Source organism: Varanus komodoensis, unplaced genomic scaffold, assembly GCF_004798865.1.
Source record: "Varanus komodoensis strain SLA01 unplaced genomic scaffold, ASM479886v1 scaffold1, whole genome shotgun sequence".
In the NCBI taxonomy this organism is placed as follows: domain Eukaryota; kingdom Metazoa; phylum Chordata; class Lepidosauria; order Squamata; family Varanidae; genus Varanus; species Varanus komodoensis.
The window spans coordinates 111,017,942-111,041,561 of NW_025335268.1; the positions used below are offsets into that span (position 1 = coordinate 111,017,942).

The following is a 23,620-nucleotide window of genomic DNA, read 5'->3' on the forward strand; positions in this document are numbered from 1 at the left end:
TCACTGCTTGGAGTCCCAAAAAATAAAATCTGCCACTTCTTACATTTGTTCCCCCCTTTATAGCATATAATAGAGTAAATTGAAAAATTTGGACTCTATTCAGGCTATAAGATCAATAAAAACAAAAAAACCCACCCCAAAAATTATACTAAAATTTGCTACAAAGCAGGAAGAGAAAAGTATAAAAAAGATTTTAGAATGTGAAATAACCTCAAACCCAGTTAAATACTTAGGGACAAGTATCACAGGACATAATGACATATTATTTCAAGATTATTATTAAATAACATGAATGAATATCCAAAAAGATTTACAAACATGGACTAAACTAAAAGTATCATGGTTGGGAGGAATTTCCATTATAAGAATGAATGTACTACTTAAAGCTTTCTATTTCAGATGATACCAATTGCTATACCAGGAAAACTGGCAAATGCCTTTATTTGGAATGGCAAAAAGCTGAAGATTAGATTTAAATCCTTCAGGATGAAAAGGAGAAAGGAGGCATTTCAGTACCTAATTTAAAGCTATACTACTATGCAGCTGACTTGGTTTGTATTGCAGACTGGATTATAAATGCTTATGATAGGCAAGTGAAGTTAGAAATAGCAGATCTTGAAGATGGAATACACAATCTCTTTTGGGTAAAAGAGTTGGTTAAAAAGGCCCTGGTATCCAATTATAACCTGCATTAAGAGATGGCCTAATAAAAATTTGGTATTCTATGAGAAAAAAAATCATCCAGTCTCTCCTCTGGTGTTCCTGGTTGAAGCATATGGAAAATACTTAAGGAAAAATAATGGAGATATGATTGATCAACAAGGATGAGTGAAATCTTGACAACAACTAAAAGATGAAGGGAAAATACGCATTGGTTTGCTTATCACCAACTGTTTAAGATTGAAAGGGGAAATACAATCAGGGAAAGGTTCTGGATTTTGAAAAGTTGATTACACAACAGAATAGTCATCTATTAGGAAGATTTTACAAACAGTTACTACAGCATGACACCGAAAATCAACAAGACAAGAAATGTATGAGAATTTGGAAGCAAAATCTTGGAGAAGAAATACCACTTTGCAAGGCTTTATGGAAGAAAGACATTAAAGACATGAAATTCACAGCTAGTCAAGCATTAAGAAAAATTGATCTAAGATGTTTTATCAGTGGTATATTACTCCAGAAGATATTCAGTACAATTAATGGGATGTAAAAGGGAATTCTTTAAAAAGGAGCTATAATTGACATAAAGCGATTGAAAAATTTGTTGGTATACAGAATAATAACTCCCTCTCTTCTGAACTTTTGTAGAGTGCTGAATGATAGAAGGATAGATGGATAGATGCTTTCAGTCTCTTTGAAATTTGTGGGCTTGAATGTATTGGTCGTACTTGTTTAAAATCCCTTGGTAGCTTTATTCTATTTTACTTTATTTTACATATACTTCTTTTTGTATTCTGTTTATCTTAAGAAAATAATAAAAAATAAGCCAGTCTTCTTCCATCTTCACTGGTTACCAATGGAAGTCCAGGTCCAATTCAAGGTGTTAACACTTGTGTTTAATGTCCTAAATGGCTTGGGGTCAGGGTATCTAAAGGAGCACCCTTAGGTGATCATCAGAAGTCCTTCTGAAAGAACCCTCTCCTCAGGAAATAAGGAGAGTGGCTGCAGAAAAGAACTCTGTTAGTAGTAGCACCCCAACTTTGGAATCAGCTCCTCAGAGAGGTTCACTTGGTGCCCTCTTTGTAGTCTTTTCAGCACCAGGAAAAGACCTTTTTGTTTTTCCAATATTTTAACTGTTAGAATGATTTTAATGGTTTCAATATTTTATATTTGGTTGTATATTGTTGTTGTGCCTTTTATCTTGATCCATGGTTCTGTGGAGTTTGGTAATGGCATGGTTTTACTTGTTAAAGTGTTACATGTTATCCTATTTTCACATTTCTGTACATTTGTATTTTGATTTTATATTGTTATTTTACTGTATACTTTTAAACTGTAACCTGCCCAAGGATTCTTATGGCCAATTAGGCAGGATAGAAGTCTAATAAATAAATAGAGCTGCTGGCACCATCAATTCAAGTCCCTCGGATCCTAAAACCCTAGGTGGACTAAAGGTTAACTTTGATTTACAATATGCTTTTCACAAACAGTGTTTTGCAAAAATAGCAATGTACAGATTATCTCCACTTTACAGAGTAGAATAAGAAAAATCTTTGCTTTTACATTACAATCTAGATTCTGACACAGAAAACCATAGAAGCAGAGTGAGGCAAGAGTAAACAGGAGGGTTTCTTCAATATGTGCCTTTCCATATACCTAAGATTTCCAGCAGAGGTCCTTTTTCAGTTCCCACTACTAGATCTGCTTTAGCAACTGAGAAAGGTTAGGCATGATAGAGATAAACAAAAGTATTAACGGCACTGGGGAAGTGGATAGGTTGTACTACTCATTCTCATTACTTCATGAACTGACTTTTTCACTGGACATTTCCCTGTTACCATTCTTTCCTTTCAGTTAGGGATGGCTGGTGGTAGGAATTAAGTTTTGTTCAGGATAAACATGATTCTGCAGTGTTTCCAATACAGAAAATGACAAGAAACTCCACTGGATGATGATGATAATTTTTTGGAGGGGAGAAAGGTTGAATCTTCAAGAAGATTCTTGTAAAAAATAGTCTTGAAATTGGCACAAATTGACCTCTCTAGGTGTGAACTTGCACTTTAAGTAAAGTCTAAAATGAAAAGCTTTGGCTTGTCAAAGTGTAGGAGAAAACATTCAGGAACATTATGAGGACAAGGCTATAGATTAAATCACAATTGTAAAAGATCATTCATGTTAAAAATACAATTGGAAGAATTTTCAGATTTTAAGACTATTTTTTAAAGTATGCAAATTGCTACCACCATAAAATGGGTACAGCAAAACATTAAAAGTGCTATAAGTTGCCTACCCAAGTCTACTATAATATGTTATACATGAGTAATCCCCTCCAGAACATTTCACGTGGTCTAAAATATGGCAACTACATTCATCACTAGTGATAGAATACCAAAGTTCTCTGGGTGGTTTGCAACAGCAGATAAAATACAATGAGTTGCAGGCAAAATTTGAAGTGCTGGTTCTTATTTATAAAATTCCCATACAGTCCATCCACCAAAAAGGCTTTCTGGATGGTTCACATCATTAAAATATAAACAAACAATAATCAACAATAACATAAAATCAACAGAAATAATGTATAAAATAAGAACCCACAGCAACCACAATTAGATCATTCTGGAGGTATAACAATATTACAAGATAAAATACAATGTAAGAAGTTAGAATAAAAATTAAATGGTTAAAATATCAGGTAAATAAGAAGGTTTTTACCTTTTTATGCCAAATAGTGCCAAAAAGAATAGAATGTCAGTGCCAGGCAATCAATTTGGAGAGTTAATTTCAGAATAAGGGTTCCACAACCAAAAAGGCCTTTCCCCTAGTGGCCACACTTTTCTTCCTTTAGAGGGGACTCTCTGAGAAGGATATCTGATGATGACCTCATGACACAGGCAGACACATATGGGAAGAAGCATTACTTCAGATAGCCTGAACCCAAACTGTTTAGGACTTTAAATGTTAGTGTTAGCACTTTGAAACAGGCCCAGACATCAATTGTTAACCGGTGCAATTTAGAGGACTGGCACAATATGTTCTTGTTGGCCAGTCCTCATTAGCAGCCTTGCTGCCCTATTTTGAACCAATTGAAGTCCAGTTGGGCTTCCATGGGAGGTGGTTGAGACCCCATTGGTGAGGGTGTTCAAGGATAGGCTAGACATACACATGGGAGGCATTATGGTCAGGTACAAATCCCTTCCTTAATCATGATAATCCATGATGTACAAGGGTCAAGCATACAAGTGGTAAGGCAAACTTGACCGAGCATCTTGTCCACATCTTAAGGCCTCAATAACTGAAACTCATCCAACAAAATTGGACCAAATGGTGCTCTGGATACCTCTGTTAAAGGAGTTGCATTGAATGTAGAGTTCAATTCATAATGAATTGCTGTGCTACTAAGGGTTCCACAGTTTCTTTCCCTGGCACAATTGTAAAAGGCCATAAATGACTCAGAAAAGCTCAGCTGTTGACAAATAGGTAAACCTTGTTTACAAATCAGGCAAAATTAGGAATGTATTTAAATGAAGTATGAGAAATTGTGTGATAGGACAGTGGTCATGGTAAAAGCTGGTTCTTGGTTGGAAGTACTTTCACATGTTTATGAATCTTTGGATCTAAGGCACAATCAAGATTTTAAAATAGTTCAGGTATATTTATTTTGTGTGGGTCTTTGCTTGTTTAGGACTAAACTGACACTTTCCTCTTTAACAGAGCAATAATTTATGGTGTACCTAGATAACATATGACATATTTATTTTCTTTTTAGGTATCCAAGATTTTCCAGAAAATATAAAGTGCTGTAAGTGTTTAACAATAATTGAAGCCAGTGTCAATCCTATTTCTAAGTGAGTATCCCACAATGAAATTAATTGTTTCTCTTTTATATGTGCAGTGTTTTACATATAAAAGTCTGAAATGTAAAACAAAGGAATATCACATGGGGAGACTTATAATTCATTTAAACAACGTCAAGAATGAATGAATTATATGAAAATGTGCAGGAGATAGCTAAAACCCAAACATTAGTACAGTTTACGGGGTTGTACTCAATGCATAGAGATAATTAAGAGCATATGTGCACTGATATTCCAGAAAATCCACTATGGAGAAGATGGTAGACCTTAAAAATAATCAATTGTTATTCATTAATTTTTTAATTAACATTATGCTTTTTCAGAAAGCAAGTCTTAATACAACCCATTCAGATCTACTTCCCTTTATATTGGGAGTAGTGTTGCTGCCTCTTCATGAACTACAGATATCTTGGTTTTGGGGTGAGAGGCTATTTTTTCAGCATATTATAACATGCATACCTGCCCTGAGAGAGTATAAATGGGTGCAGATTGTGGACTATAATTCATTCTGGTCCAATAGCCCACTAAATGCTGAGATTTCCAATATCTGGCTGCCCTGTGAGAATTCCTGGCTAAGAACTTAAGATGGCATATCATCAAACCTGCATCCTCACCAGTTGTGACTTCCCCCAGTAGTATTTCTTTTTACAAATATGGAGAGTTAAACATGTGTAAATATTAAAAGTCTTGAATATGGTCACCATCTAAATCTGGTACTCATTTCCCCTCATCTTGACATTACTAGAGTAAATTACATGTGACAAGTTATTTATACAAAGCTGCATATAAGTAGTTTGCATTTGAGCAGGGGATAAATAAAAGATGTGCTATGGATACTATAAATACACTGTTGTGCCATTCAGTTTGGGGAATACCATGGCTGTTTTCTACTATTTTATGAATGGCATCTTTCAAGACTACCTTTGTGAACATTCATCTTGATTATATTCTTTTGTATTTGTCCAACTGTCACATCCATGATACCCCCACAGGGGCTGTGTTACAATGACTCTGGAAACACTGTTTTTATGTTAAAACAGAAATAATGTGTTTCTGGTAGAAAGTATGAAATCCTTATGGCACCAAATATTGCCTGACAGTCTTTGGATGGATACAGTAAAATTGGAGACTGTAGTGCCCTGGCGTACTTTCTCAAATATTATCTATTTACTATTTATTTATTTATTTATTTATACATGTATTTATAGGCCGCCTATAACTGCTGATACATTTGTATCCTGCCTTTTTTCCTTCTCAAGGAGCTCAAGGCAGCTTACATAATTCTCCTCCACCTTCAATTTTATCCTCACAACAACAGCTCTGTGAGGTAGAATGGGCTGAGAGTTTGTAACTGGCCCAAAGTCTCCATGGCTAAGTGGAGGCCACAACTCAGATCTCCTAGTTCCAGTCCTTTACTCTTAGGCACTATACCACACTGGTTCTCAATATTCAGTGATTCCTTGGTTTTGCTGATGATCACCACTCGTTCATCCAAGATGGCAGCTCCACTGACCTTTGCTTCCAGTCCGCTACATGAAAATCCTCTGCAAATTTCCTGACATGCTTTGGATATGTGGTAGATCTCTGCTCTGGATGCCATGTTGAACCAAAGGTGGGTTAGCATTAGCAAGAAGTCTTGCTATGATATCCCACTGGTGGAATGTTGTCAACCCTGAGAACAATACTACTCCCTAACTTTTGGCCTTTAGACAGTATGTGAAGACATATTTCTTTTAGCCTAGCACAGTGGTGGGAAATACTTTTAGCCGTGCTGTCACTTATATCAAAGGGTGCTTGGCAAATGTTTCTTTAAAACATTTGGCTTTGCTATTCTGTCATGACATCCTTTAGCTGTTGTAACATTCTAATTAATGAAACTATGTGTGACAGCATCTATGGCATCATTTGGCCAATATTTATAACTGTGCCTAAATGTGCCTAAATGATTTGACAGTTCTGCAATTCAAATGTAGCAGCAATGCTGACCCAAATAGTTAAGGAGATCATGGCTAAGCCATAATTTGGCTAAGGCTGTGATCCTATCCCTTGGAAGTAAAACCCTATTAAATACAGCAGGACTTCATTGCATTCATGCATGTATAAGGTTGGGCTGTAAAGAACTTACAGTGCAACTGAATTAATACAAAGTAATAATCTGTTATCCACAGCAATATCCTCTGTGCCATAGGCTTACTAGACTAAGGGTACAATCCTTGCAGTTATGCAAGTTTATGCAGAAGAAGTCCTAGGGTTAGGGTTTCCTCTTTCCTCAGCCAGCGATTTAAACTTCTGTTTTAACATGTATAGGATTGCATCCTAAATTGCTCCTTGACATATAGAGTATGTATGCTATAGTCACTTACACACATGGAGAACAGAAAGTTAACCTATGGATGATCTGGACTTCATCTCCCAGCAATTTTAAGTATTAGCTATACTGGCATTCCCCTTCATGGATCACTGCCTTGTTGTGGTGAAGGGGCTTGTGTATCTCAATAAAGTGATGAGCTATGCTGTGCAGGGGCACCCAAGATGGACAGGTCATAGCAGAGAACTCTGACAAAAATTGATCCACCGGAGAAGGAAATGGCAACCCACTCCAGTATCTTTGCCATGAAAACGCCATGGACAGTACAAAAAGGCAAAAAGATATGATGCCGGAAGGAGAGCCCCTCAGGTTGGAAGATGGGGAAGAGCAGAGGGCTAGTACTAGTAGCACCAGAAAGGATGAAGCGACTGGGTCAAAGCCAAAAGGACACTCAGTTGTGGATAGATTTGGTGATGAAAGGAAAGTCTGATGCTGTAAAGATCTATACTCCATAGGAACCTGGAATGTAAGATCTATGAATCAAGGTAAGCTGAGGTGGTAAAACAAGAGATGACAAGACTATACATTGACATCTTAGGGATCAGCAAAGTAAAATGGACAGGAATGGGTGAGTTTAATTCAGATGAACATCGGGTATACTACTGTGGGCAAGAATCCCGCAGAAGAAATGGAGCAGCCTTCATAGACAATAAAAGAGTAGGAAAAGCAGTACTGGGATACAATCTCCAAAACAACAGAATGATCTCAGTTTGAATCCAAGGCAAACCATTCAACATCACAATAGTCCAAGTCTATGCCCCAACCACTGATGCTGAAGAGTCTGAGGTTGACCAGTTCTTTGAAGGCCTACAACACCTTCTAGAATTAACACCAAAAAATGATGTCTGTATCATCATGGGGGATTGGAATGCCAAAGTAGGAAATCTAAAGATAACTGTCTTAGGTCATACCTGAGTGGCACTAGGCCACTCAGGTATGACCTAAATCATATTCCTCATGAATATAGAAACATAGAAACAGAGCAAGTCAGAAGGGGCCTCCCGGGCCATCTAATCTGACCTCCGGCACCAGCCGCCTCCACTCACGACATGCCCACCATGTGGACGTCCAGCCTATCCTTGAACACCCACACCGATGGGGCCTCAACCACCTCTCATGGAAGCCCATTCCACACCCTCAGGGTCCTGACTGTCAGGAAGTGCTTCCTGGCATCTGAATGGAACCTTGGCTCCCTGAGCTTTGCTCCATTGGAGCGCATCCTGCCTTCCTCTGCAGGGGAGAACAGGTCTCTACCCATCTCCATGTGACATCCCCTCACATACCTGTATGTCGCCAGTTCCCTCAGTCTCGCCTCATACGGCATCCCCTGCAAACCGGCCACCAACCTTGTGGCCCTACGCTGCACTGACTCCAACCTGGCTATATCCTTTCTGTAATGAGGGGCCCAAAACTGAACACAATACTCCAATTGCGGGCGCACCAGAGTCGTGTAGAGTGGTAGTAATACCTCTCTTGATCTAGAAGCCACACTTCTGGCTATGCAACCAAGGGTGGCGTTTGCCCTCTTGACCACCGCATCACACTGCTGACTCATATTTAGCCTGCAGTCAACCAGTACCCCGAGGTCCCTTTCACAACTGCTGCTCTCCAGCCACTTGTCACCTAACCTGTACTTATGACACCTATTCCTATGACCCAAGACCTTGCACTTATCCACATTGAACGCCATCCTGTTGTCTCCTGCCCACTTCCATAGTCTGTCCAGATCCTTTTGGATCTGGAGTACCTGCTCCTCAGTTGTGGCCACTGCTCCCGTTTTAGTGTCGTCTGTGAATTTGATCAGCAGACTGTTCACCCCTTCTTCCATGTCGTTAATGAAAAGATTAAACAGGATCAGCCCCAGGACAGAGCCCTGGGGGACCCCGCTTGTTACTGGCTGCCATCCCAATGATTGCCTGCTAATGATTACCTTCTGCTTTCGGTCAGTCAACCATGCCCTAATCCACCGGACAGTGCTTTGGTGTATCCCAAAACTCCTCAGTTTCTCCACGAGGATATCATGGGGCACTTTGTCAAAGGCCTTGCTGAAATCCAGGTATACCACATCCATTGCATCCCCTCCATCTGGCCATCTTGAAACCTTGTCATAGACTTCCACAAGGTTTGTCTGGCAGGACCTGTTTTTGCAGAAGCTGTGTTGTGTGGCTGTCAGCCTCCCTTCCCTATCTAGCATCACTAGATCTCTCACTATTATGAGCCTTTCCCTTGTTTTTCCTGCAATGGACGTAAGTCTAACAGGTCTATAATTCCCCATGCCCTTTCTACTACTGATTCCACCCTCCAGTCCTCTGGAACTTCACCCATTCTCCAGAAGGTCTCAAAAATGGAGGCCAGCGGGCGTGAGAGAACCCCTGCCAATTCTCTAAGTACTCTCGGGTGTAACCCGTCAGGGCCTGGCGCCTTTGTAATGTCCAATGCCCTGAGGAGCCCCTTGACTTCAAGGGGGGGTGACTCTAATCTGTGCCCCTAAGTCCCCAGCCTCATCTAATCTCCTATGCGGATATCCCCCGTCCTGCTTTGGGGAGAACACAGAGGCAAAATAGTCATTAGCATCTGTGCCTGTTCCCTCATATCAGTCACTGGATCTCCTTCCTCCTTATTTAGTGGTTCCACCTCTTGTCTCCCCTTCCTCTTCCTATTTACATGCTGAAAGAAGCCCTTTTTGTTGCGCTTGATATTCTTGGCAAGTCTCAGCTCATAATCAGCATTAGCCTTGCAAAGAATCCTTCTGCAATGGGCCTCCTCCTCCCAGTATACCCTTTTGTCTATTTCTCCCAGTACCCATTTCCTACAGAGGTTCTTCTTTCATCTAATCCCTTTAACCACCTCCTTTTGCATCCATGGCAGCACTCTCTTCTGCCTCCCTACCTTACTGACTAGACGTATCGTCAAGGCTTGCGCCTCCAAAACCTCCCTTTTGAGTGCTATCCACCCCTCCTCAACTTGCTTACCTTCCAGTAACCTATCCCAGGAGACTTTCCCCAGTCTGGCCTTCAGTTGGCCCTCTTGAAGTCCCAGCTTCTAGTGCTCGACATGCTGCACGTCCCCAGTCCCCTGATCTCAAAGCAAAGGATGCAGTGATCACTCACATCCAGAGCTCCCCTAATTTGTACTTCATCTATCAGCTCCTCCCTATTGGTCAAGGTTGTTTCCCCCCCTCGTCACCTCTCGGACCCTCTGTGTGAAAAACCCTCCCTCTATAGCTTCTAGGAAGTGACGTGACCTGGCTGTCACCGCCGAGTGAGTGTCCCAACTAATATCTGGGAGATTGAAATCTTCCATAATCACTGTGTCTCTCCCCGAGATATCCTTAGAATCTGTCCTGTCAGGACATCATCCAGGGTCTCAAGTTGACCTGGAGGGCGATAACATACCCCCACTGTCAGGTCTCTTTCCCTGTCAAGACCCCAAAGTTTCACCCAGACTGCCTCTACTGAATCCCCATCTGTGCTGCATTCTATCTCACTGCATCCTATCCCTTCCCTGATGTATAAAGCCATGCCCCCACCTCTCTTTCCCTTTCTGTCCTTTCTAAAAAGGTGATACCCTTCTGTGTTCACATTCCAGACTTGCCTTTCATCCCACCAAGTTTCTGTGATTCCCTCCAGATCATACTCTCCTATTCCCAGGAGAGCTTCAAGCTCTTCCTGCTTATTACCCATGCTCCTAGCATTGGTGTACATGTACCTCAACTCCTTCCCACCGCTTCCCTTCCTTGGAGTTCCCAGCCTCCTCCTTCCTCCCATCCTCCCTGATACCTGGCCCCTCTGTGTTGGAGTCCTGTCAGTCCCTGCAGTATCTCTAAAACCCTGCTCCCAGAGCCCTGATCCTCCCCCCACAGTTGTCTAGTGCAGACACGTTACTGGGGGGCCTGAAACCGCCCCCCAGCTCTGTTTAAAGTCTTCCAGACGAAGCTTGCTAGAGCATCTCCAAAGGACCTTTTCCCCATCCTCGTGAGGTGTAACCTGTCCCTTGCCAGAAGTCCATTGGCAAGAAAACGAGTGCCGTGGTCAAGGAACCCGAAGCGTTCCTTCTGGCACCACACCCTAAGCCAGTCGTTCACCTCGGAGGCCCTCCTGTCCCTTCCTGGCCCAAATCCTCGGACAGGTAAAATTGATGAGAAGGCCACTTGGGCCTTCAGCTCCCTGAGTTTCTTCCCCAAGGCCTCAAAGTCCCTGGTGGGTCCCAACCACACCCTGCCTGGCCACATCGTTTGTGCCCACATGGATCAGCAGGAGTGGCTGGTGACCCCCGGAGCGAACAAGATGCTCCACTCTGTACTTCACATGCCGGATGCGTGCGCCCGGCAGGCAGCAAACCTCCCTTGTCTCCAGGTTGGGGTGGCACACTGCCGCCTCAGTGCCCCTCAGCAGAGAGTCCCCAACAACAATCACCCGCCACCGTACCTTCCTGGTGCTGGTGGGCTGCCGTGCCCTGGCCCTCGCATCTCCCGCAGTGGCCCCCTTGCCTCCTGACATCCCAGGCTGGAGGTCCTGCTGGTCCACTGAGGCCTCATCAGCCCCAGCCTCCCCAAGTGGAAAGAACCTGTTTCCCAGCTCCAGATTGATGCCAGGAGGAGGAGGAGGCCGTGCTGGCCTCCTCCTCCTGTGGGTGACATACCTCCATGTCTCCGCAGCTTCTTCTCCCATGGTCTCTCCCTCAACCCTTTGTCCAGAAAGGGGCTGCTCCAGGGGGGCCTGGAGAGCTCTCTTGGCCGTCAGGCACCTCACCTCCTCTTCTAGTAGGGTCACCATCTTGCACCGAGGACAAGTGTATACCTGCCTCTCCTGGGGGAGAAGAGCGAACATGTTGCAGCTCTCGCAGCGGACAGCAACACCCGTGACTCCTGCCAAGGCCATCTCCTGGTCTGCCATCGGTATCCCTTCCAAGACCTTACCTTATATACAGTATATACAGAATATATACAGAATATACAGTACAGGTGAAAAATAGATTTAAGGAACTAGATCTGCAGACAGAGAGCCTGAAGAACTATGCATGGAGGTTCACAACAAGAGACAGCAACTAAAACCATCCCAAAGAAAAAGAAATGCAAGAAAGCAGAATGGCTGTCTGAGGAAGCTTTACGAATAACTGAGGAAAGAAGGGAAACAAATGGCAAGGGAGAAAGATAAATATACACCGAATTGGATGCAGAATTACAGAGAATAGCTGGAAGAGATAAGAATGCCTTCTTAAATGAACAGTGTAAAGAAATAGAAGAAAAGAATAGAATAGAGAGGACCAGAGATCTCTTCAAGAAAATTGGAGATATGAAGGGAACGTTTCATGCGAAGATGGGCATAATAAAGGACCAAAATGGCAGGGACCTAAAAGAGGCAGAAGAGATTAAGAAAAGGTGGCAAGATTACACAGAAGAACTATACAAGAAAGAGCTTAATGTCCCTGATAACCACGATGGGGTGGTCACTGACCTCGAGCCAGACATCCTGGTTTGTGAAGTCAAAAGTGCCTTAGGAAGTCTGAGCAACAACAAAGCTAGTGGAGGTGACAGTATTCCAGCCAAGCTATTCAAAATCCTAAAAGACAGTGCAGTAAAAGTGCTACACTCAATATGCCAGCAAATTTGGAAAACCCAACAGTAGCCACAGGATTGGAAAAGGTCAGTTTACATTCCAATCCCAATGAAGGGCGATGCCAAAGAATGTTCGAACTACCGCACCATTGCACTCATTTCACATGCTAGCAAAGTTATGCTCAAAGTCCTACAAGCTAGGCTCCAGCAGTATGTGGACTGAGAACTACCAGAAGTACAGGCGGGGTTTCAAAGAGGCAAAGAAACTAGGGATCAAATTGCCAACATACATTGGATCATGGAGAAAGCTAGCGATTTCCAGAAAAACATCTACTTCTGCTTTTCTGACAATGCTAAAGCCTTTGATTGTGTGAATCACAACAAATTGTGGCAAGTTGGGAGTACCAGACCATCTTATTTGTCTCTAGAGAAACCTAGATGTGGGTCATGAAGCAACAGGGAGAACTGGACATGGAACCACTGATTGGTTCAAAACTTTGAAAGGAGTTTGGCAAGGCTGTATACTGTCACCCTGTCTATTTAACTTATATGCAGAGCACATCAAGAGAAAGGTGGGGCTAGATGAATAACAAGTTGGAATTAAGACTGCCAGGAGAAATATCAACAACCTCAGTTATGCAGATGATACCACTCTAATGGCAGAAAGTGAAGAGGAGCTAAAGAACCTCTTGATGCAGGTGAAGGAGGAGAGCACAAAAGTTGGCTTGAAACTCAACATTAAGAAAACTAAGATCATGGCATCTGGTCCTCTCACTTCCTGGCAAATAGATGGGGAAGAAATGGAGGTAGTGACAGATTTTATTTTCCAGGGCTCCATGATCACTGCAGACAGTGACTGCGGCCAAGAAATTAAAAGGCGCTTGCTGCTTGGGAGGAAAGCTATGGCAAATATAGACAGCATACTAAAAAGCAGAGACATTACCTGCCGACAAAAGTGTGTATCGTCAAGGCTATGGTTTTCCCAGTTGCAATGTATGGCTGTGAGAGCTGGACCATAAGGAAGGCTGAGCGCTGAAGTACTCAGGCCTTTGAATTGTGGTGCTGAAGAAGACTCCTGCGAGTCCCTTGGTCTGCAAGATCAAACCAGTCAGTCTTAGAGGAGGTCAACCGTGACTGCTTTTTAGAAGGCCAGATACTGATGATGAAACTCAAATACTTTGGCCACCTAATGAGAAGGAAGGACTCACTGGAGAAGACCCTAATGCTAGAAACGATGGGAAAAGAAGAAGGGGATGGCAGAGAATGAGGTGGCTAGATGGAGTCACAGAAGCAGTCGGTGTGAGCTTAAGTGGACTCTGGGGGATCGTGGAGGACAGAAAGGCCTGGAGGAATGTTGTTGTCCATGGGGTTGTGATGGGTCGGACATAGCTTTGCAACTAACAACAACATACTGGCATTGGCGGATAGGAGTTGAAATCCAAAAGATCTAGAAAAGCACCTTCCGTTCACCCCGACTTACACAATAAATTGTTAGGCATTGAAGTATGGTTATTGTGTATACATATCTCAATCATCTGTTTTTATCTCAACTGTACAATATTTGTGTAGTAATTTGATTGTGCCCATTCAAAGCAGGTGCAATACATTGTCCAGACTATGGTTAATAATGGTTTATGGTCATGTTGTGAATAAAAATGGCAACACATCTCATAGACCGCTAGTCCTCAGTCTCTATCAAATTGTTATGTTCTTGGTATCAATAAAAGTGTTTCATTTCAGAGGTTCTAAAAACTGACACTGATCATCTTTTTATAATTATATCTAACATCAAGAAGCTCACGCAGCAAATGAAAGAGTTGATGTAACATTAAATTGTCAGGCATATAAATCCCCCAAAAGAGTGATGTAATGTCTCATTTGTTGCAGTAACAGGGAAAATGTTAGCTCTAATAAATGGTTCAATGCATTTTTTGTATTCACTGTGCAGCAGTGTGGGTGTGAATGAGGACATGTTGGACTGCTGGTTCTGTACTGTTTCTACAGTATCAAAGCTTAAACCTTTTAACCTTTTTTTAAAAGGCTCCCAGATGGTTTTACCCAACTTTTAAACTTGACCCAGCTGTACCTAAATGATGCCTTTCTGGAATTTCTTCCAGCTAATTTCGGAAGGTAAGCATTAAGTATGTCAGCTCTGTGTTAACAAAGAGTAATTTGGCTTGATTAGATGAATTTTTAAAATATGATAACATGAATAAACAATTTATGTTAACTATGGTGACTCACTTTCTTCCTTAATAATAAATGGAATTGATGTTTCTTCGGGACTATTGCTTTATAGCTTGAAGGAAGGGATCACAGAGCTGAACTGCTACTAATGAAATGAGATTGATAAAGAGAGAGGAATAGTTCTGTGTGGAGCAGAGCCAGATTGCCCACACCAACAGAGCTGCACAACTGGTGGTCAGATCTGGTCTGTATGGGGTCTCAGTCAATCCTTCCTCTATCCAACAATCCTTTGTTGGTTTCTCAATTTTGTGAAGTTTTTCTTTGAAACTGAAACACTGGAAAACCTCTTCAAACGTTTAGTTGCTGGCACTAAGACATTTAAAATATGCTAGTATGTCGATCCCTCTCCTTTTGTCTTCAGCCGCCACCCTGATGGAATTTGGCCATCAGGCTGTCAGAGGTTCTGCAGTCCAGGGCTATACTATAAACTGCTGGGCCCATATTTTGATTATTCTTTTTTTTTTTTTTTTTTTTTGCGGGACAGGGGGAGGTATAGTGGATTCTGATGAGCCATTACTTGTTTTTCTGCTAGTGAGAGGAAGGGGGAAAAATTCTTACTTTCAAAACAGGAATAGTTGAGAATTATTGGAGGTGACTCTGTAGAGGTGATTGTAATTTGTGGTGGTGAGGAAAAGAACAATACATTTGAATGAAGAGAACTAGAGAACTGGTTTCAAATCCTGCTTTGCCTTGCATTGCATATAGGCTGACATGTCCTTCTGTCTAAACTTCAGATTCTTTATCATTAAAGTAATAAATAAACAAATAAAGTGATTTACTTCACACAGAGAAAATTGTGATTATAAGTTATTTTTTACTTTATACCAAGGGTCCGTGAACTTTTTAAACAGGGGGCCAGTTCACTGTCCCTCAGACTGCTGTGGGGCCGGACTGTAGTTTGAAAAAAATATGAACGAATTCCTATGCACACTGCACATTAAAAATTAATTAAAATTAAAATAAATTTTAAAATTAAAATAAATTTTAAAAATTAATAGAAATTTTAAAAATTAATAGAAATTTTAAAAATTAATTTTAAAATGTTTGCTCTGCTCGCTCGGGCTGCAGCAGAAGCCCAAGATGATGCCGCGCTGCCCACCAAAAGGGAGAGCACGACACGAGGGGGAGCCATGAGGGGGCGCTTGCCTCGGTTGAGGCCTTCCTGGCTCCTCGCCGCCACCCTGCTTCTGAGCCAGAAGAAGGTCCCTTTGCAGGTGCTCGCCTGCCTCCGGGAGGAGGAGCGGGAATGGGAGGCCAGAGAGGTGAGCGCAGTGTGGCTTCCCTGGCCAGGAGAGGGCCGCGAGGAGGGAAGTAATGGCTGCTTTCTGAGGCGAGGGGAGGCGAGGGATAGGGCTGCAGTGGGTCGAGTGGGGTGCCTCCTTGCCACAGGGGAAAAAGCATGGCAGCCGCTCAACTGCAGCAGTGGCTTGCCAAGAGAACACCATAGCAGATGCCTGAGAGCCACAGCCCTGCTCCCACACCACCTTGGCCCATCTGCCCCCAGACTTGGTGAGGCAGCCATGGCTTGACCCGCAACCCAGTGATGTGGCTCACATAGTTAAACATTGATTAAAAAGTTATATTTTTCTTAAGTTCTATCTTTTTTTAGTGTCTTCATCTCTCTCTCTCTCTCTCCCCACTGTCCTCCTCTCTTCTGTATTCCCGCTCCATATTCCTGCTCTGTATGCATGCAATGGGGGAAGAGCCAGTGCACGCGCAGTTGAAGGGAGCTATTACAATTTGGCGCATGCGCTGGTTCTCTGCTAGTCTTTGAAACTGAAAGAGTTTCAGAGAATGCCTGCACTGGCTCAGAGCTTTCAGACTTGTTTGGAGATCATTTTCTCCAAGCAAGTCCAAAAGTGATGAGGCAGGCCAGGTAAATGACCATGGTGGGCTGTATCTGGCCCATGGGCCATAGTTTGAGGACCCCTGCTTTACACTGATATAAAAATTATAGAGTAATAACATTGAGAGCACAATACAGTGGGGATGTCCAGAACCATGCAAACTTGGAGAATTATGGGCATCTAATGCAGAGGAGGAGAACATGAGAATGAAGGTCACTTCTTCATTCCTCCCATTCTGTGAAGTGGCTGATTTTGTCTCTTTAAATACAGCACCTCAAAGGAAGACTGATAGAGCCAGGGGCACCACTAGGATATATCTTCCTGCCTCTCCCCTGGAATTTTGGAGAAGCAGTTCTTTCCAGGCTAACTGTGGGAGAATTGGGATCTTAATTCCCCACCCAATTTTCTGACCTCAAAGCCCGGAGTGTAAAAAATTCTATAAAAATTGTGATGCTCTCCAGTGGTCATGGGATTGTACTAACAAGCCTGCATGAGCACAAAAAACTTTATATTGTGAAGATGTTTCAAAAGCAGGGCAAAATACTGATTTAATAGTAAACAGATGTTCCTTTAAATTCATAATGATTTTTTCCTTTTTCTTTTCTTTTTTTTGGGGGGGGGAAATTCAGCAATTATTGTTATGGTTTTAGAAATTTTGGATTGATTTTCAATGGTTATTTTTGGTGATGTATTAAAGCACCTTAAGGTAAATGTTGATGAAGCAGGGTTAGGAATAACTTTTGACAATTGCGTAGGATTATACATGCCTTACCAACAGTGGTTAGGTTCATGTGTAATGCTGTAACCCTGAAGGAGCAAGTCCTATACTTGTGTACTTCCTTTTTCACTCTGATATGCTAGGCACAATTGTTTGGATGGCCATGGGGCCCCAGCTCCAACTTTGTAAACTTGCTTCAAGGTCAGAATTGATTTAGAGCACCCATGTTCCACCTTTGTAGCTGGCATGGAAAGAACCATACCGGCTGGAATTCTGAGGTCATATGAACATCCTTAGAGATGAGCTTTGGAGGCAGGAACAAAACAGCCATCTAAGTGTGTTTTAGGGTGGGAGAAGCACTGAAGCAACCTTTGCCTCCATGTGTCTTCATAGATCCCTGGAATCCTCCAAGTTCAGAGGGCTACAGCTTGCCATTACAGCCGAACTGGCAAATTGTGATCTGCTGTAAATCAGGAAGAAGCTAATTAAGGAGGGGGGCAGGAAGCATGTGAGCCCATGTTTTAGTCAAATTGACTTACTGTCTTAAGTTTAAATTAGGATTTATTTTATCTTATTTAAGTTTTATTTAGGATCGCAGACTGCCTTGATTTCCCTCCCAGAACTGTGCAAAACTCCATTGCTTCTGTCTAAAATGTTATGCATCTCAGGATAGGCAAATTTTAAGAAATAAAAAGAACACAATTATACCATGGGTATATATTCTAATACTTCACAGTTGCTCCTGCCCATTGTTTATTCAATCCTATGTCATGAACAATATGAAGAGTTACCTACTTTCTTTTAAAATATTCAAAAAGAAATACTGTGACAAGGCCAGTAATCATTTTTCAAGATAAAAAGTAAGAGAAAAATTGCACTGAAGTGCTGATTCTCTGTTCCTGCTCGTGTAATGGATAAGATTTAAAATGCATGCTTGATAACAGTAAAGAAACAGTTCAACTGATACTCACCAAATCATTTGGTCCAGAAGGTTTCTGCCCTAGAGTTCTTAGAGAACTCAAATGTGATTTTTTTTGGGGTGGTGGTGCATAGCATGTCCCTATGATTTTCCTCTGAACCAGAGGACTGGACAGTGGCCAATGTAACAACATTTTTAGAAAGGGATTTATGAGAGGTCCCAGAAATGACAGGCTGCTTTGCTTAATGCCTTTTTGTGGATAAACTGGCATAAAGCATAAAGATAAAAAAATGAAGCATATAGAAGAACTCATCCGGCTGAAAAAGAAACAAGATGTTTTCTGCAAAGGTATGTTCTGTCTCTCTAACCTTTTAGAGTTCTTTTGGAATTGTAATGATCATGGGGATAGGGTTGAATGGGTAGATACTGTTTACTTGAATTTTCAAGAGGATTCAAGCAAAGTCCCTCAGCAAAGACTTCTGAACAAACTTAGCAGTTATGTATTAAAATTAGAGATCCTCTTATAGATTCAAAACTACTTTTAAAAAGCAGAGGGTAGGAATAGTCAATTCTCAGTATGGAGGAATGAGATAGTTACAGTGGAGTCCTACAAGGATTGCAAGTGGTACTTTTTAACATGTTCTTAAAAGATTTGGAATTATGAGTAAGTAGTGAAGCAGCCAATTTTGCCAATGTCACCAAATGATGTAGAGTGGTTAAAACAAAAAGAATTATGATATACATTACAAGGGGATGGAAATGAACATTAAAACAGCAAACAGAAAGGCATATTGGGACAAAAGAAAAACAAAAGGATTCTACATATATACTGATGAGCTACCATGACTGACCATGAAAAAGATCTTGGCATTGTGGTGAACAACTTGATCAAAATGTCAACCCGTTGTGTGGCTGCTATGAAAAAAGCAAATTTCATGTTAGGCATAGCTAGGGAAGCGACATAAAAGATAACTACTAATGTCATATTGCCCTAATACAGGCAGCATTGTGCCTGCAGGACCCACCATAAGTCCAGCAGGAAGGTAGCATTCAAAATAACGTGAAGCACTTAATCCTGGAATAGGGTGAGTTCTGTGAGCATTGCCGTCTGCCCTTCTTCCAGAAATGTGCATCTTGCTTGTGGACCGCTAGTTTCCTGTGTCAGGGATGGCTACACATTGCCTTTAGTGGTGGAGGCAGCGTGCGTCTGCTTTCCTGTTGCAGGAGAGTGTGTGTGGGAGTTCTGTTGCACTCATGCCCTACTTGCTGGCTTCTCACAGGTAGCTGGGCCGCTGTGTGAACAGAATGCAGGGCCAGATGGGCCTTTGTCTGACTCACCATGAATCTTTTCTCAAAGCTATTCTGAGATGTTTTTGGTAGACCAATTTATGATGTATTGCACGGTTTGATTATCAAGAAAAGAGGCAAAGTGAAATCTACATCAGTTGCTCAAGATACGTATGTTGAAAAATAATAGGAATAAACTGCTACAAGCTCCTTCCACCTCTTTCACATAGTTTGTCTAGCCTGATGATAGAAGATGCCATTCTTAGTTTTCCATGTAATACTTTTGGCACTTAAGATTGCAATATGATGCATGTTTAAACAGAAAAGTTCCTACAACTGCTAGCATTAGCCTGCCAACATGGCTGCCTGGGGAATGGTGGGAGTTATTGTGATTCTGACATGTCTTAGGCCATATAGTAAATCTGTTAAAAGAGATTTGAAAATAAATCATGAACTTTTCACAGTGTAAAGCATACATGTGCTCATGAGGCATTAGTGATAACAGGGTATTGGTGTTGCTCCCAAATCACTGACAGCATAAGCCAGGGGTCCTCAAACTTTTTAAACAGGGGGCCAGTTCACTGTCCCTAAGACTGTTTGGGGGCTGGACTATAGTTTGAAAAAAATACAAACAAATTCCTATGCACACTGCACATTAAAATTGATTAAAATTAATTATAATTAAACATTAAAAAATGTTTGCTCTGCTCCTTCGGGCTGCAGCAGAAGCCAAGATGAGGTGGGGAAGAGCATGTCCATATTCAAGGGACATAGCTGCAACACAACCAAGGCACTAAATATAGTATTTTGCATAGTGCAGCTGATGACTGCAACTGGCATTTACAAAGAATGAAGCAAAAATACTAAGGATAAATACTGTTAATGCTACTCTTAGTATTTGAAGCAAGTCAGCCCAGAACAATTCCCACAATACACAATGGCTGTACTTGGATGCCGAGCTAATGAATACCGTATTTTAAGTGCAACCTTGCCAAAACTGGTACTGTCCAGATGAATTGGAATGTAACTTCCATTGGCCATGCTGGTTGGACATGATGGAAATTATAGTCCTCACTGCTGCCCCAGTTCCAAAGAAGCGGGAGCGGGAGGCTGGAGAGGCGAGCGCGGGGCGGCTCCGAGGTAAGGGCTTCTTTCCAAGGCGAGGGGACGTGAGGGACAGGGCTGCACCTGGCCAATCGGGGTGCCTCCCACCTCTCCCCACTATGGGGGGAAGAAGTGTGGCGGCTGCTCAGCGGTGGCTTGCCCATAGAAGGTCACAGTTCCCACGCCTCCGCCGCAGCCTTCTTTGGGCAAACTGCGGCCACCATCAAGCGGCTGCCCCTGGGTTCAGCAAGGCGGTCATGGCTTGGTTCACAGCCTGGGGATGTGGCTCACATACTTAAAAATGAATTTAAAAAGTTATCTTTTTCTTACCTTCTATCCTTTTTTCTCTCTCTCTCTCTCTCTCTCTCTCTCTCTCTCTCTCTCTCTCTCTCTCCTGCCCACCTCTCTTCTGTTTCCTGCTCCATATTCCCACTCTGTATATGCGTGCAATGTGGGGGAAGAGCTGGTGCATGCACAGTTGAGCTGTTACAACTTGGTGCATGCGCTGGCTCTCTGCTCAGTTTCAAATAACATCTGTGCCGGCTCAGAGCTTTTGGACTCATTTGGAAATCACTGAGGCGGGCTGGATAAATGAGCATGGTGGGCTGTATCCGGCCCATTGGCCCTAGTCTGAGGAGCCAATAATAAGGAGATATTAGATAGAGAACCTTAATGGAGCCTTTAGAATAGCCTCTTTTTCTTTTCTTGTATCTATCACATGAGTCTTCTACTTGCTTTAGTTCTCTCTTTTTCCAATTTATTTTCTTTTAGCTCACAGCGATATAATGAATTTTTTTCTTTAAGTACTCTAAAAGGCATGATGTATTTTGAGATAAGTTAAAGTAAATACATGTATACATATGTACACATGCTGGATGTTTTATTTTGTTTTTGCCCTATTTGCTATGAATAGGTTAAATCTGATAAGCAAACATGCTTTTGCTCATGGCAACATTCATTTATTTCACCATTCTGTGTCTTTCCCTTATTTAATTGCTCATATGTGGCTTGTCAGGATTTTCCGGAAGAGCACTGCTAGCAATCATGCTGATGTATGCTGTCTTGAAGTCAGTTAATATTCTAGTACTAGGAATATCTGCTGAAAATTAAGATTCAGCATAGTTGTCTCATTAAGATAATGAGCAAAATATAATTTAAAGCAGTTGTTTTCAGCTGCAAACATATGGCTATGGTTCTTATTAGAGGGTGGCCGGGTGCATGGGAAGAATGTCAAGGAAATGTATGGCTAACATCATAAACCACCCAGAGACTATAGGAATGCAACAATATATGAATATTAAGATAAATTTGTGCTAAAACAAAAATCTTATATGTATATTGTCCATGAAATGGATTTTTCATTTCTATTTATACTTTTTATCTTTAACACTTCTAGACTTGTTAAATTACGAATATTGGAATTACGAGAGAATCACTTGAAAACTCTACCAAAGTAAGTGAATATGTATTTTAATTACTTGATGTTTTAAAAGAATATTTTGTTTTCATTCTATTCAGAATTGTGGTGGTTTGCCAAATGATTTCATTGCAACTTGTGTTTTAGAATTTTCAGAAAAGTATTCATTTTGGGGATGTAATAACTCTAAATCATAAGCAATTTTAAGGAAAAGGCCGATAAACATTAGATCACAAAACATACAGTTTGGTGTATGCTTAACAGTTACTTTGGTAAAGAATTATGTATGAAAAAATATGTAAGATATTCTAGTATCTTCTGGATGTTTTTCTAGTATGGAACTATCTACCCACAACTGGTCAATGAAATCCCAGCTTACATCACAAAATTAATATGTTGCCCATAGATTTTCTATTGTGAAAATTTAGGTTGGCATTTATTTTCATATGATTCTGCTCTGCTGCAGAATTAGCACTAGTGGCTTCTAAACTAGTGATCCCCAATTTGTTGCCCTCCAGAGGTTATGGTCTACAACTTCCAATGTCTTCTACTTTTGGCCATGCTAGACGGGACTCATGAGAGTTGAATTCTAAAACATCTGGAAGATACCAGGTTGAGGAAGACTTCTCTAAGCCTTTGTTAGGCAAGAGGAGCTTTCTCTGTGCTACTCCATCTTCAATTCAAATACTCCCACTCCAGAATTAGCTTGTAAAATGTACCAAGATTAGCACTAATTAAGTTCTTTCTTCATGGAGGTTTATACAAACCAGCATCAACCAGCCAAAATTATATCAACGTTTTATTGGATGACTACAATAAAGATCACTTCCCTAAATCTGATTTGCTGAATTCATTGCCCTCCATAAATTTATAATCCTGTGCAGTTGAACACTCTTGTTGAAATGGGATTTGTGCTCATCAGATAGGTGAATGAATGAAACTGTCATGTATTGAGTTTGACATTGGATACATCTTCCAAAGTATTATCTACTCAGGCTGATGGCAGCTCTCTGGGATCTCGTGCAGGGCTCTTCTTTAGTCCTGCTGTCTAATATCCTTTTACTGAACTTACCAGGGATTGTACCTGGGGTTTAATGCATAGAAAGTATGTACTGTGTCTGTATGATAATAAAGTATTTTGACTTATGGCATCACCCATGTTGGACATTCTGGTCAATAAATTTACATTTGATGCACAGTAACTACCACAGTTCTGTACTTTATATTAGTTGAAAATCCATTAATTACACCTGAACCAACTCTGAATTTACTGTATCCCAAATGGCAAAGCTGTCTGGCTTTGCTGCATCTTTTTTCTCTATAAATAATACTGTTTCTGCTGTTAATCACATAGCATTTGCTGAATGATATATAGCTGCAGGTATAATTATTGCAATGGGTTGCAGTAGATTGAAAAAAGACTATAAAATATAAATATTAATTATATTTCACCACCTGCCCAAGATATTTTTGCCTGATGCAATTTTAGTCCAGTTGCCTATAAGCATGCTTAAGAAACCTATTTAAATATAGAACTTGTCACCCCTCCGATCTGCTTTTAATCATTAGCAAAAATATTGTTGCTCTTAAAAAAATAACCTTAAGAAAGTTAGGTCGGAATTGCATAATTGCTCTACAT

The 23,620-nt window shown here is 41.3% G+C and overlaps 1 protein-coding gene across 1 annotated transcript in view; it reads left to right on the forward strand.

Annotated features, from left to right (window-relative positions):
* Positions 1–23,620, forward strand: part of LRRC7 (leucine rich repeat containing 7) — a 188,112-nt gene that overhangs the window by 32,838 nt on the left and 131,654 nt on the right. Inside the window, exons 3-5 of the mRNA XM_044440627.1 lie at positions 4,430–4,508; positions 14,483–14,572; positions 21,961–22,017. Of these exons, the coding sequence (XP_044296562.1) occupies positions 4,430–4,508; positions 14,483–14,572; positions 21,961–22,017 (226 nt within the window). The remainder of the gene's footprint in view (positions 1–4,429; positions 4,509–14,482; positions 14,573–21,960; positions 22,018–23,620) is intronic.